The sequence below is a fragment of the Phaseolus vulgaris genome, chromosome 9 (assembly GCF_051622355.1).
Source record: "Phaseolus vulgaris cultivar YP4 chromosome 9, ASM5162235v1, whole genome shotgun sequence".
Lineage (NCBI taxonomy): Eukaryota > Viridiplantae > Streptophyta > Magnoliopsida > Fabales > Fabaceae > Phaseolus > Phaseolus vulgaris.
The window spans coordinates 11,782,036-11,795,737 of record NC_143506.1 but is presented as its reverse complement, the minus strand read 5'-3'; the positions used below and the strand labels follow the sequence as shown (position 1 = coordinate 11,795,737).

At 34.0% G+C, this 13,702-nt stretch overlaps 2 protein-coding genes across 6 annotated transcripts; one reads left to right on the top strand and one right to left on the bottom strand.

Moving 5' to 3' along the window:
- The first annotated feature begins 1,483 nt into the window (after window positions 1-1,483).
- LOC137821209 (uncharacterized) lies at window positions 1,484-4,286 on the top strand. The gene is made up of 4 exons (XM_068625688.2): window positions 1,484-1,653; window positions 2,232-2,308; window positions 3,585-3,666; window positions 3,737-4,286. The coding sequence occupies exons 1-4, from the start codon at window positions 1,591-1,593 to the stop codon at window positions 4,115-4,117; spliced, it is 603 nt and encodes a 200-aa protein (XP_068481789.1). The 5' UTR covers window positions 1,484-1,590; the 3' UTR covers window positions 4,118-4,286.
- Window positions 4,287-5,865: 1,579 nt separating this feature from the next.
- LOC137822553 (RNA polymerase II degradation factor) lies at window positions 5,866-13,702 on the bottom strand. 5 transcript variants are annotated; one of them, XM_068627453.1, is made up of 16 exons: window positions 13,130-13,702; window positions 12,443-12,493; window positions 12,129-12,365; window positions 11,717-11,815; window positions 11,545-11,600; window positions 11,354-11,465; window positions 11,084-11,263; window positions 10,651-10,920; window positions 9,177-9,389; window positions 8,893-9,096; window positions 8,683-8,799; window positions 7,833-8,129; window positions 7,637-7,735; window positions 6,864-7,363; window positions 6,749-6,781; window positions 5,866-6,189 (listed from the first exon to the last, which is right to left on the bottom strand). In XM_068627453.1, coding segments are annotated over exons 1-16 (2,601 nt in total). In that variant the 5' UTR covers window positions 13,262-13,702; the 3' UTR covers window positions 5,866-6,188. The 5 variants fall into 5 exon arrangements, with proteins under 5 accessions (XP_068483554.1, XP_068483555.1, XP_068483557.1 ...); XM_068627454.1 differs by having other exon boundaries at window positions 12,129-12,359; window positions 13,130-13,699; XM_068627456.1 differs by having other exon boundaries at window positions 8,683-8,763; window positions 12,129-12,359; window positions 13,130-13,641.

Genomic DNA, 13,702 nt, shown 5'->3' with positions numbered 1-13,702 from the left:
TAACTGCTTATATTAAATAATTTTTTTATATTAAATGCTTTTTTATATTAAATGATTTTTTTATATTAAATGCTTTTTTATATTAAATGATTTTTTTATTGACAAAATCAATTACTCGAAATTTGATGTAGTAAATATTTTGTTGTGTGAACCAAAGGTTCATTAGAACACATATTTGTTCCATTTAAATGGTGATTGTATCGAATTTGATTTGCTTGTATATGATCATAGATATATATAATAAAAAAAGACTTTTGTGATAGTAAACAAAATTAAAGTAAGAAAAAGAATCTATGTTGTAGTTCGTCCAATTTTAGTATAAGATAACACAAAATTAGGGGCCATTTATTATTGTGAAGCAATAGTAAAAATTTCTACCAATATTTAATTGTCTATATCCATTACGTTGATGTCTCCACTTAGTTTCCATATTTTTAGAAATTCCCCTTCATAATAACATTTTCTCCCCAAAAAGCTTAATAACAAAATAATTATATATGAATCACACAAGTCTTAGAATTGGTTTATCTAGATAAAGCTTTGGCAAAAAGTGGTTGTCAATTTTAAACTTGATACAAACAAGATTTTGAGCAAAAGTTCTTATTTATCTCTAATTAGTAATAGTTCAAGCCAGGGACCTAATCTCATATCAATAGTAAAATAAATAAAAATTATAATTCTTTGAACTAAGTCGACATATAAACAAAATCTTCCTCTCCACAAATGAAAAAAAAAATGGTTTAAGAAATTGAGGTTATGATAATTTTTTAAAGAATAATAGTTTAAAAATAAACCATTTACAATTAATTTGTTTTAAAAGATAAATATTTTGTAAACGTAAAGTACCATAACTATATGGATTTTATAGCTAAAATTAATTTTACATAATATAAAATAATTTAGTCTTTTTAAAATTAATTATACTCTTCATAAAAATATTTTTATTTACCCTTAAACAGAAAAAAGAAGAAGTTTGCATGTGTTTCCCGAAAAGCTTAACCATTCAACCACTGAATAAATTTGGTTTCCATTGTTTCATTTATTTAACTTAAGGATATACTCTCTATAAATTAAATTGTTACAAAAAATAAAAAATGTATTTAAATTAAACAAAAATATATACCAGATGAAAATTAATTTATTAAATTATTTTAACATAGAAAACATTGACTGTTACTAGTATTTTTAAATTTATATTTTAACATAAATGATACAAATATTTTCAAAATACATACTTTTCTCGTTTTTTAACATTTAGAACAAAAAGTAACATTATATATATATATATAACTCTGTATATTGATAGTATTCTTAATTTTGAATTGTAAAATAACAGGAAGTGCAAAAAAAAGGTGGGTAATAAATATAAAGTAAACTGACTCAAAATAATAAATGAGATTTATTATTATTTACTAGAAAAACAAAATGCATGAAAAAATGAACAGTCGCTTCTATTTAAACCGAGACAAAAAAGAGCAGCGAAGACTGCACATTTGAACTTGGAAGGGTGATTTGTGGAGAAGAGAAAGGGTTAGGGTTTTGTTTTGGATTCTGTTTTTTGGTTTCTTATTGTGAAGAAGAAACAAGAAAATGTTCAACGCTGATCCTTCATTGTCTAATGTCTCTACCCTCACCACTGAACAGATCCAAAAGGTGCCAACTTTTTTTTTACTTTACTCACTTCTCTGTTTCATTACCGTCCTCACATTTCTTTGTTTTAACCGTCTAGATTATCTCTGCTCTTATGTTTATCTTGGGGTTTAATAAAAATGGCATCTTTTGATGTTGTGTCTTTTGCTTGTCCAATCCATGACTAGTTAATGACACAAAATTTGTTTGGGGCTCTACTCATTGTTTTTCCTTGTGCCCTAAGTTATTGATCTGGTTTTCAGCTTTTGTTTACTTTTTTGCCTTTTTTTGAATCGAATGAACGTGACAGCGTCAATAGTGTGTTTCTTCAATAGGAAATGACGTTTCTGTGTAATGTTGTTATATGGAATTCATTCATGCCATGTATATTCCTCTTTGGTAACATGGGGAACGTGAATTCTTGCAAAAAAACTTAGGTTGCGTAGAGGTGTATTAGATATGCATAATGCATATTTTGTTCAGATTATAGATGAATGCACGAGTTTGGGTAAAAATGCTCGGTTTGCACCTCAATTGAATCCATGATCACTTAAATATCTATGGCAGTTTATCTCACACAGAAATTCTTATGCTTGGTGCAGTACTTGGAGGAGAATAAGGAGCTGATCTTGGCAATATTGGAATATCAAAACCTGGGAAAGTTTGCTGAAATAGTACAGTGAGTAGCCAAAACTATTTAACTTGCATTTATTCTTGCCTGCTTTATGGTTGCTTCTTGGTAGTACCAATAGATGTCGGTTGCACTTTTTTTTTTCCTTTACACTTTTCCTCGGGCAAAACATTTAGTCCTGTATGGCGGTTAGCATGGCAACCTTTTACTTCACATAAACCTATAATATTTGCTGTTCTACACACCTGAAACTGTATTTCGTTTTCTATGGCCACTATTATTTGCATGAGTGAAACTGTGTCTCATTTGACAAATTGCAAGGTATGCTTATCTTTGAAAAGCTAGAATCTCCTAGTTACACTCATTCCTTTAATTACATAACAATAGCATATAGCCTGGTGAAGTGAAACTCAGTCAAGATTTAAACAGGGATAATATGGAAAAAAGTATGCAAAATATCTATTTTTACATATGTAGCCAACATTTAATTGCATGCACTGTTATTAAATGACCGCTTTAGCAGCGCTACAGGCTATTGCGTTGCAGAATTCCTTGAATCGGTGACTGCAGCTCTGTCTGCTTTTGTGCCGTGGTCATGGTTTGGTTTGAGCGAGTCTTCGGTCAATTGAACTGTTGACTTAATATTATGCTAATTTTTCGTATGCTTGATGTATACAATATATTCTCAACTGCTAGTCGACTTTGCAATTTGTTTGTGATGCTATCTGCTTTATGATACAGCTGATTATTTGGTTTTCCGCCATATTTCATGACATGCAATTGATAATATTGGTACAATAACTTCAGATAATACACTTTGGTTACAGAATGGTGTGATTATGGAATAACATGTTCAATTTCAAAAATATATTTTATAAGAATTTATGTCTGATGTAGTGGCGCAGATTTTTGGTTCCATGTGGTTAAATATGTTAGGTTAGAGAGGGAGGACTATAACATATAAAGAAATCACATAAATCTAAAATAGCCCATGGATATTCATATATAGAGTAATTATCGCTTCGAGTGTGCAACTTGAGCAAATGGATTGCGTGCCTCTATCTGATAAGGACATTGCAGAATGGAAGGGCTAAGAAAAACACAAATTTCATTATTTCTATGTATATCTGAAGAATTATTTAGCACGTCTCTGATTTCCCGATATTTAATGCTCAAATCCTCATTCTTTTACTATATTATAAAGTTATATCATAAATGGAGAATTATACAATATTATAAATGGTGTTGTCTTCTAACTTCTTTTGTATTGTTTATTAATACTGGTGCACTGGCTTATGAACATTACCTGGATATCCTGATATAGATGTCAAGCGAAGCTTCAGCATAACTTGACTTATCTGGCAAAACTTGCTGACGCTGGCTCTCAGGCACCCACCCCATCTCAGGTTATGATATCATCATTCTATTATCATTAAGGTTTTTTCTAATTTTTCCTCACGTGTGAAATGTGTGCAGGTCTCATCCCATGCTATTGTGCAACAGGGGCAAGGCATGCGCCAACCCCAAGTTGCTATGTCTCAGTCGCAACCAGATCTCTCTACATTTAACGTGCCCATTGAGATGTTGAGTGATCAGCAACAGCTGCAGCAGCATCATCTGGCAATGTCTATACATCAGCCTGATATCTCGGCTTCAAAGTTGCCTTTGCAGATGAATGAGCAAAACTATAAGCTGCCATTTTTCCTCTACCAGCAACAACCTATTCCTGGACCAATGGTTAACTTTCCTGGTGCTAATAGTGGCTTATATCAGGCTTCTCAAACCAGACTCGGTAATCTTCCAGATACACCATCAAGCAACCAAACTGGCTCAGATTCTTTTCCTGGCTGGTCTTAGGGAAATTACTGTCTGGACCTGCTGATGAAATACTGGGAACACAACACCAAGAACATTTGTTTCTACATAGTTTTTAGTCATACTTTACAGACAGTGACCGTCATTGAACAATTCATATAGAAACCAAAAAAGCATTTTCTATTTTGTTGAATTAACTGCTTCTTATTCACATTGTTGGTGTTTCTTTTCCCACCAAAATATTAATATCTAGGCTCTTTTTTTTTTCTTGAAGATTCAATTCCAGGAAGTTAATTTTCAGGAAATATTGCTATCAATGATTTGGTGTGTAAACCAGGATATCAGCGTGTTTGCAATACATTCAATCTTATCGTTAATCATAAAAAAAAATGAAATTTGAAAAATATCACAATTACAAATTTTTCTATTTACTAATATTTGATAATATCTTTTGGGTGTGCAAAAGAAAACTAAGTAGGTGAACAGTTAATCTTTTAAATTTAAAAGGAATGCTATCAACATGTTTACAGTACCATTCTCAATATTTTAGTAGTTAAGTATTTTTGCTTTGGAAGTAACGTCTATTTCGAGGTTTGAATTTTAAGGTCACGTGTTAATGCTCCTATCATCAAATATCTTTGTATTCAAGCATGTTTGGATACCGCTTCAAGGAAAAAAAAAGGCATGCTTGGATACAAATGTTATTATTTTAGTTTTTGAAATTAATAAATTGAAAATAGTGTAATGTTATTAAAGTTAGTTATAACAAAAACAAGTAACTTATTCAACAAATACAAAAATCAATCTCTCACCACACATCCCCATAATGTTGTATTCCCCGTTCTTACATAACTATCTGATTATCTTTATTTATTGCGTTCGCGAATCTAGTCTATCTAAAGTTGGAGAAAATGGCTGATAGAAAGTTAAACATGATCTTGAATTCTTATCTGTATATTTGAAAGAAATCCCTTGAATTTCAAAGTTTTTCAAACCTTAGACTCAAAAAAACATTGTTAAATAGTACAAAGTAGAAGCGTAATAAAATAAAATCCCTATTCTAGCTTACTAACAAAATCATTAGTGTATATATTATGAAAGCACTTTAGTTATGAATTAGGATGCTTATTAACATGAATGATAGTATACAAATTAAATTAGTAACAAATATTTCTTTTTCAATATTTTCAAATTTGGAGATTGCAATTCAATGACTAATGACAGGGAATATGTTTCTAACATAATTAACTGTCTTTCTGTAACCACTCTAAGTTAAATACAAAATCTTTTAACACAATTTAAACTAATTATAATAAAATTTTACTTCCTCACTATATATATATATATATATATATATCGCATTTTGGCTAATTTTTTTAAATTATTTACTAATTAATACATAAAGATTTAAGCTACAACTTCCCCAATATTAATTATATCCGTTTATTAAGTTTTAGAAAGTAAACATTAGAATGTTCTTTTATTCACATTTCCAAAAGGTACCTTCAATTTGTAAAAGAAACACTTCCATGAAGCTCGAATAAATATTCTAATTCAACCAAATAAATTTAATCAACGAAAAACCCCTATGAAGGGCAGTTAGAATTTAAACCAAAATTAATAATTTTAGAACACATAGTTGAGTGATTCTGAAAAGCTAGTGTTCAGATATATCCCTGAAAGGTAAACTCTAATGATAATAGTCGTAACAGGCAACCGTGAGATTTGTTGGGTGGTGAACCCAAGCTGATATAGCATTAGTAAATATGGAAAGGACAAAAAAAAGGAGGTTGCAAACTAAGGTTAACTATGTTGATTAATCTTTCAAGCATTCACCAAAAAATGGCAGTTATGAGATGCAATGTATGCAAGAATACCACAGCAAGAGGCCCAGATTAATGAAAGCACACTGAATTGTAACAGCAGGGAGAATAATAAATTACTACAGAAACTGGAGATAGCACCGGCAACTTCAAATCATAATTTGGCCAGGGCAAAAGATTACTCCGTCAATGCTTCAAAAAACATTCTCCCACAAACCCCATAAATATCTCTTGTATGTTTTCATCCGCATCCTGGTGAGACAGGATAATCTACACGCCCATCCATGTTCCCTGCCAATTCAACAGTAAACCAAATTATGAATTCATGCATCACTCCAGCCATTTAAGTCAAATCCGCAAATGCTATTTAGAATATAGTACACTCCTATTCTGCTATAGATTGCTAATTTTTCGCAAAAGTATAAAATTGAAAATCACACTATTATTGGTCACGGACAAGGAAACTAACATTATCAATAGTAAGAATCAAACAAAACCTTGCACCGGTGCGTCTCTCCATATAGAGGCAGACAAATGCATATATACAATATAAATAATAACCCCAAACTAACATTTATTACAAGGACTAAAAAGAGATTAATTACTTCATCAAATGGCGGACAGTTTAAAATACTTAAATACATGAGTAACTGTAGCCCTAGGTCAGGGGTCTAGAAGAGAGGAAACACACAGGACTTTATTCCAACGAGTCAGAAATTCATGAGCAATAAATATAATTAATATGAATTCATTCATGCCAACCCGAAGCAGACAATGACATATTTAACACGTATATGGAAATTTAAAGGAAATGTAAATAACATTATTAAGTACGAAAAAGAAGACTCACTATCTCCGAGAATGGTACACAGCACCAGTTGCCCTGTCATACAACAACAGTCAGTAAAACTCTTTTTTTTCTCATCACAGACAAACCACATTCAACAGTGGATATAGAGTCATACCTGGTCTGCTGTTTAGAAGTAAAGCTTGAGACCAGCCTCCCATTTGCTGAGCCAGAAATTTGGGCGCTGCCCCCATTGCCAACAGATAATTGTACAGAAGACGGGACAACCCTACTTTCAGGGCCATCCATTTCCCGAGAATCCTTAGATTTACTCAAAATCTTGACATTTGAAAGACCTCCAGAAACACTGAAGTTTGGACCATTAGATTGTTGATGCTGCATGACTGACAATTTTAGAGGATCATCCCCCAAATTAGAAGAGATGACTGCATATTCTTGAAGTGTTTTGTCACTTTTGATATTTTTAGAATCAATTGAAGGAACTTTTTTCATGCGATGAGACTGAGCCATTGGTGTAACTGCCACAGTGGACATGTATGAAGAATAAGGAGTTGATGCAGCAGCTGCTGCCGCAACTTTTGCAACTGCCGCAGTTGCAGCAACAATTTTCTGTGCACCTTCTCGAAGCTGAATATAGTCATCCTCAATAAAAAATAACTGAAAATATTAAAAGGAAGAAAAACTGTCAGCCTGTGATGCAAATCCATCGTCAGCAATAGGAACTTGTACATGCAGATAATTAATTAAAAGAAAATGCTAGATATGAAGAACTTTTGACAAGTAGATTTGAGTTTGAGTTTTTGATAGATGAGTGGTTCCTATCAAATTATCTTGTCCAACAACAATCTTCAAATCTAGCTGAATTTCCTCAAAATTATGACAAATCTTATTAATTTGAAGTCTAGAAACTCAAACTGATTAAGAACTTACTTCAGGATGGCTACCCACAAAATCATCCAGCTTCCCATACTTCCTTTTGTAATCATGCCAATGTAGAGGTGCAAGCATCTTGCCCAGCCTGTTAGGGAGCTGTATTTGAAACATTACACAAGTTAAATCAGGATAGCCAGGGGAAAAACGGGCTCTTTTTGTGATAACTCACAGTTGATATTTAAAGCTCACTAACCGTTGAACTAATACGAATTCTACCACCAGCCGGAATAGTACGAACAATACAGGCTAATAAAGATTTTTCATCAAGGAGAGCAGTCTCTGATGTCTTTGTAATTGTTGTTGAAGCTGTTGACCCAGAAGATGTGAAAACTTCAGACAAGACAGAATCAGTAGAGTTGTTCTGAATCACTTCCTCATGATTAACTGATTGGCTTTTGACAGGGGATGCATTTGTTGCAGAACTTGCTTGCTCAGACAATAAAACTTGGTCATCAGGTACATCATTAGATAATGTCACAGAACTCTGCTCCTGTATAAGGGGAAAAAATGTTACCCTTTATCTTTCCAGCTGTAACAGTAACCAGATCAAAGACAAATTTTGGATGGTTTCTTAAGCGCTTCCTATCCAGCACTCTTTGATACACTATGCTCTTGGAGAAGGAAAAAAATACAAGGTTTTGTCTTATGAGCCGTAAGAGAAGCCAGATCAAAGACAATTTTCAGATTGCTTTCTTCAAGTACTTTCTATTCAGCACTCTTCTTTAAAACATAAAAAATGAAGTGATTTGTAAACTACTAAAAACAACTTATTACATGGTAACAAGATCCTTTAAAAGTGTTGGCCTTCAAAATGAATCAGAATGTATCCACATTTGAATTTTCAATGGGCTAAAATCAATAATTTTATCCCATTGTGCTTTTCAAAAATGTTTTTAGAAGCCACTGTGTACTTTTAGTTGGTACATAAACCTAAAACATTCAAACATCTTCAAACAATCAAAATGGAACAAACTTACTAACCTCACATTATTGCAAAAGAAAAAAGATCAGACATGCAACCAATGTTGAAACTTGGGACAAACCTTAATTTCACCATTTGGTTCAAAAGAGTTTAATCGCAAGGCATCAGAGAACTGTGAAGAAATTTGTTGCATGCTCTGATCCTGTTGGGAAGCAACAAGTTGACCCTTATCAACTGACTGAAGAACCATAAAAAAATTCAAAAAATGATCATCAGTATTTTACTGAAGTCTCAAGGGAAATAACATAAAAAGCAAATAACAATCATTAACCTGGGTTTCAGTGGTAACTGAAGAAATCACAGTTTGTGCCCCATCACCTTGCTGAATGTGAGCATCCAGATAGTCTCTATGAAGAGTTTGCCCATTCACAGACATTTCATAACTAAACTTAGCATCTGATCGCATCAAATTCTGATCAGTCTGAGATGGCGAAGAATGTTCCTGTATGGGTAATTGTGAACCTTCTGGCACAGACTGAAGAAACAATTATAAGTACACACAGTTAAAATACAGACATAAATGCAGAGAGCTTGAATATTGGTATCTTCTGATACCTGTTGACCCTGCCACTGCTGCACAGGTGACATTGAGGGCACTGGATGAAAATGTCCAACATGCGATTGAGGAACATGGGATGCAACAGAATTGGGTACTCCTTGTTGGTGCATAACAAATGGATGCAATGCAGCTACTTGGCCATGTGGGAGGTACGAAGGCTGGACAAGTAGAGACGATGGAGTAATAGGGACACCAGGAACATGTTCAGTCTAGAACAAAAAATACAAAAGGGATAAGATACTCATTGTCTAATCCAGACATGGTGACTGTCACATCATATTCATATAAATAGAGCAGAAACTGGTTTCATAAAATTAACTTCCACATTTTAACGAAGACAGACACCGGTGTATATATCACATTCACTCTAAATAAGTCAATTAGATCTCATAACTTTCAAGCATTGTGCAAGCACTCAAGCACCACTACTTCCTTAACAACTGTGTATCTTTGGCAACTAAAATACTGATATGTAGGAATTAGATCAATCTCAGTTCTTCAAACCAAAACATTCAATAATAGATTAACTTTCAGTCTAGTATATTGGTAACCAACACATTATCCAATTCCTCAATTGATATGTCTTGTCCTGCCAAAAGTTATCAATTCACACAATACAAAGCAAAACAAACCCTCCTTCTCTTTCTTGTGATCCAAAATCATTAACAAACACCATCAACCTCCACGTCTAAAACAAAGTTAAAGGGTGATTGGATTCAACAAATTAAACAAGGTCACTATTCTAACAAAGAAATACATGAATTTGACCTAAATTTGACCCAGCAAGTTGCCAAAAAAGTATGAAAAACACATCGCATTCACAAATCCATCAAATGTTTCTGCATGAATTTTTTACCAGTAACAGTAAAATTAAAATGTTCTCATTAAAAAAATACAAAAATCTAACAAATTAAAAAAAAAAACACTTGTTTATATCTCATCTCATTGAACTCCAGGGAATGAGTATTGAAACTTCAGTTAAGATAGTTTTGCAAACGATATCAAATTAATTAATCATGGACAGCAGATTTCAAACGTTATAAATTTAAGACATCCCCCACACAACCATACATATCATATAATAATATATTAAGCAGTCAAAACCAAAACAATAGTAATTATATCACCATAGATTAAAATTTAATTTTAAAAGGCGCAAATATAAGATAAAAATTACAATGCAGCATCTAAAATTAGCAACAATTACATGACTAACAACAATAACCTATTAATAAAAACATAGAGGTTTCTTAAGAACTTACAAAGAAACCACTTATCAGTAAAAATCATCAAAATGAGTAATTACATTCAAGGTCATTCCAGCAGCTCTAGAACAATTTAAGAATATTACCAAATATAAATGGTAATAATTGCACACATGAAATGCTGTCATCAAAATGGTTTTCATTACAAGGCTCAACAAACATCTAACGTTTCCCTATGTCCTTTCTATGAATTTTAGCACCCAACCTGGATTGATGCATTGCCAGTAGATGAAAATGGTACACCATTATCAGTGCTTTCATTTGGAAGGAGACCATTATTTCCACCTGAAGCATTGCTTCCATTTAAGTCAAATTGACTTCCATTTTCATGTCCAAATTGAGTTGCATTACTTTTAGAATTCATTTGTGACATTCTTGAATCATCATTGTACGCTCCACTCCTCTCTCTTGCATCAGCCAGTTCAAGCTGTAGTTGTTGAATAGTATGCAAATGAACTCTTTCCATCTCTGCAAACTAAAGCCATCAAGCCTAATGTTTACATCCACTATTGAAGGACAAAACCAAATCACAACAATAAATCACTTGGTGAATATGAATTATTTGGGGCACGACTGAAAGGGATGCCACAAAACAAACAAACTTAATCAGTGAAGCAAAAAAAAATTGGCAGATCAACCTGTCTCTGAAAACCCATCCAAAGCTGATTGTATTGTTCTGTGCGTTCTCGCAATTCAGCTTGTAATGTTTGGTTTGTTGTTGATTGGAAAACATCCATCTCACGAACACGAGCTATCCATGCTTGGGCCTCTCTTAACTGCTCATCTTTAAACATAATGGTCTCTTGAGCACCCCTATGCTGAAATAAAGAATCATCAATAATTAATTATAGGCCAAAAAAATAAAATATTCAAGAAACAAATTATTGTACAAAAAAAAGACTCCATACTTGTTCCTGCAACTCAATAAGCTGCCTATCTTTTTCTTGAATATGTTCTTGTAGATCATGTATTTGTTTTATATGCTGAGCTCTTTCAGCTTCTGAATGATCACGCTCCATTCTGAAAAATAATTAACCTTGTAATTAAAGAAGGCCAGAACAACACCTAAACATCCTATAATTTAGGCAACAGAAAAAACCTGAAAGTAGCAAGCTCTTTGTTTTGCTCACGGAGAAGGTCTTGTTTGGCCCATGCCTAACATGATAATTTAATAGATTAGCATGATTAACTTATAAATTAGTACAAATACCACCTAAATTAACATCCAGTAAAACTTAAAATAAGAAAAGGAAAGTAGAAATTCAACAGACTGCTTCATTGTCTAATTTAATAGCATGCAGCTCTCTCTCTTTCTCTTCCATTTTCCTTTCAAGGTCATGAACTGTACGCTCCCTTTCACAAAGTTGCTCCTGCAAAAACATTTAAATAAGTTTTAGAGTAGATAAAAGTGTAAATTAAAACAGATATATCAAGTATAATATGTCCCATTTAGATATTAGTAATTAGTAATTAGTAACAATTATAAAAAAAAGCTGCTTCTGATGCACCAGACTATTGCAACAATAGAAATGTACACAGCTGTTAACATAAAAGGACGCAATTAAAATTAAAACCATGTAGTTCTAGTAAAAGAAAATGAGAAAAATCCATTTTTTTCACATGATGGAGATAGATTAGCTTAAATTTAAGAGTCCAAATATACATAAATCTCTGTATTTACACCTGAAGCTTGTTGGTATTATTAACATTGTCCTTGAGCTGGGCATCAAAGGTGTTTCGCATGTCCATTATCTCGGTTCTAGCAATCATTTGAGCCTTTAGTCCAATCTCCATTTGCAGTAGCTCCTGCCTTTGTCTAACAACATTATGAAGCTGCTGCTGCAAAATATCGTTGTCTAGTGTTCCATCCACTGTTATTGAACAAAAATCAACATCAAGAGGCTCTCTTCCTTGCTGCACCTTGAAAACAGGACAAAATCATCTTCAGGTTCTTAATTCCTTAAAACTAAAAAGCTATTCTCATACCATCGCCTTACCTCATATATGGTTCTCTCGTCTGATTGCCCTAGTTTGGTATTGTCTAACTCCTGTACATCAGCAGATGTCCAATATCAACCAAACAAGTAAAAAAGTTTTAAGAGCCACATCCGTTGGCATAATGATGACCAATCAGAATTGAATACTTATATGCCAAAAAACCTGAAGTATGTTGATCAAACCAATACTTGATACCCAGTAAGGCCGTAACTTTAAATATCAAGATCAAGTTGGGTACATTGTACCTAACATTAACTTGTTAGACTAAAAACTGGCGCCAGGTTTACCATATTGTGCACATGGATCGAGCTCATTGTATTAAACCACCCTTCCTATAAAAGTAACTAACTATATCTGTTCACCGCGGGAACAAAATGTCTCATCTGCTTCGAGGTTTAGTTTAACAACAAGACATTAAAGAAACCCAATAACACCTAAGCTTATAAAACCGTAAGAGGAAACAAAAATCTCGCGTCAAATAACATTATTAAACCCTAATCCCAATTTGGTGAGGTAAGAACTAACAAATGCTGTAAAACCTAAACTAAAATTAGACAATAAAATGAATCCTCTCGTTCTCTTGATCGCTAACGAAGTAAAACACTACATATTCAAAACGCAGATCCCCCATTACTCTGGAACCGCAGAATGAGACAATGCCAAGTGTTTACACGCCAAACAAGTACCTCGTCGTCGGGGTTCCGCGCGGAATGATGATGCTCGGCCACAGCGCGCCACTCTTTGCGGGACGGAGGCGGCATCTGGAGCGAGGCACCGCGAACGGCGGCGGCAGCGGCAACGGCGGCCGTGGCCTCCATGGAGCGAGAAGCGGTGACGGTGGGCCCACGTCAGCAGGGAGTGGAGCGAGGGAGAGTCAGTGTATGGGAAGGAAAAATGGTGGAATGAAAAGTGGAGGAAATCCCTAACCCTAGAATTGAAGAAATTGTAATAACGGGAATTGGGAAGGGGAGAAGAAGGAGAGGAGGGGCTTGGGATTGGAGAAGGGTTTTGGGGTTGAATGAAGAGAGAGAGTCTGTGTGGTGAGTGGGAGAGTGGAGTAAGAAGAAGTGAGAAGATGATTGGCTGTGACAAATTTCGACCGGCACGGCGTGAACGCCATTTATAAGGCACATTCTCACTCCGTGGATGTCATCTCTCTCTTCGCCTTACGCTTCCCGCGAACGCGTGGATCCTACCTTCTAACTTTGTTTTTTTCCTCCTTTTGGTTTCGGCCCTTCATGGCAAATTCTTCCTGCACC

Bases quoted from the DNA above. Each gene is read 5' to 3' on its own strand.
- LOC137822553 (XM_068627453.1), bottom strand. From the start codon at position 13,261: ATGGAGGCCACGGCCGCCGTTGCCGCTGCCGCCGCCGTTCGCGGTGCC. The intron at 11,816-12,128 runs GTGTAAATACAG...ATGTTTTTGCAG, and splicing joins ATAATACCAACAAGCTTCAG to GAGCAACTTTGTGAAAGGGA. The intron at 7,736-7,832 runs GTTAGTGAGCTT...TTTCAAATACAG, and splicing joins GAATTCGTATTAGTTCAACG to CTCCCTAACAGGCTGGGCAA.
- LOC137821209 (XM_068625688.2), top strand. From the start codon at position 1,591: ATGTTCAACGCTGATCCTTCATTGTCTAATGTCTCTACCCTCACCACT. The intron at 2,309-3,584 runs GTGAGTAGCCAA...ATCCTGATATAG, and splicing joins AAGTTTGCTGAAATAGTACA to ATGTCAAGCGAAGCTTCAGC. The intron at 3,667-3,736 runs GTTATGATATCA...AAATGTGTGCAG, and splicing joins AGGCACCCACCCCATCTCAG to GTCTCATCCCATGCTATTGT.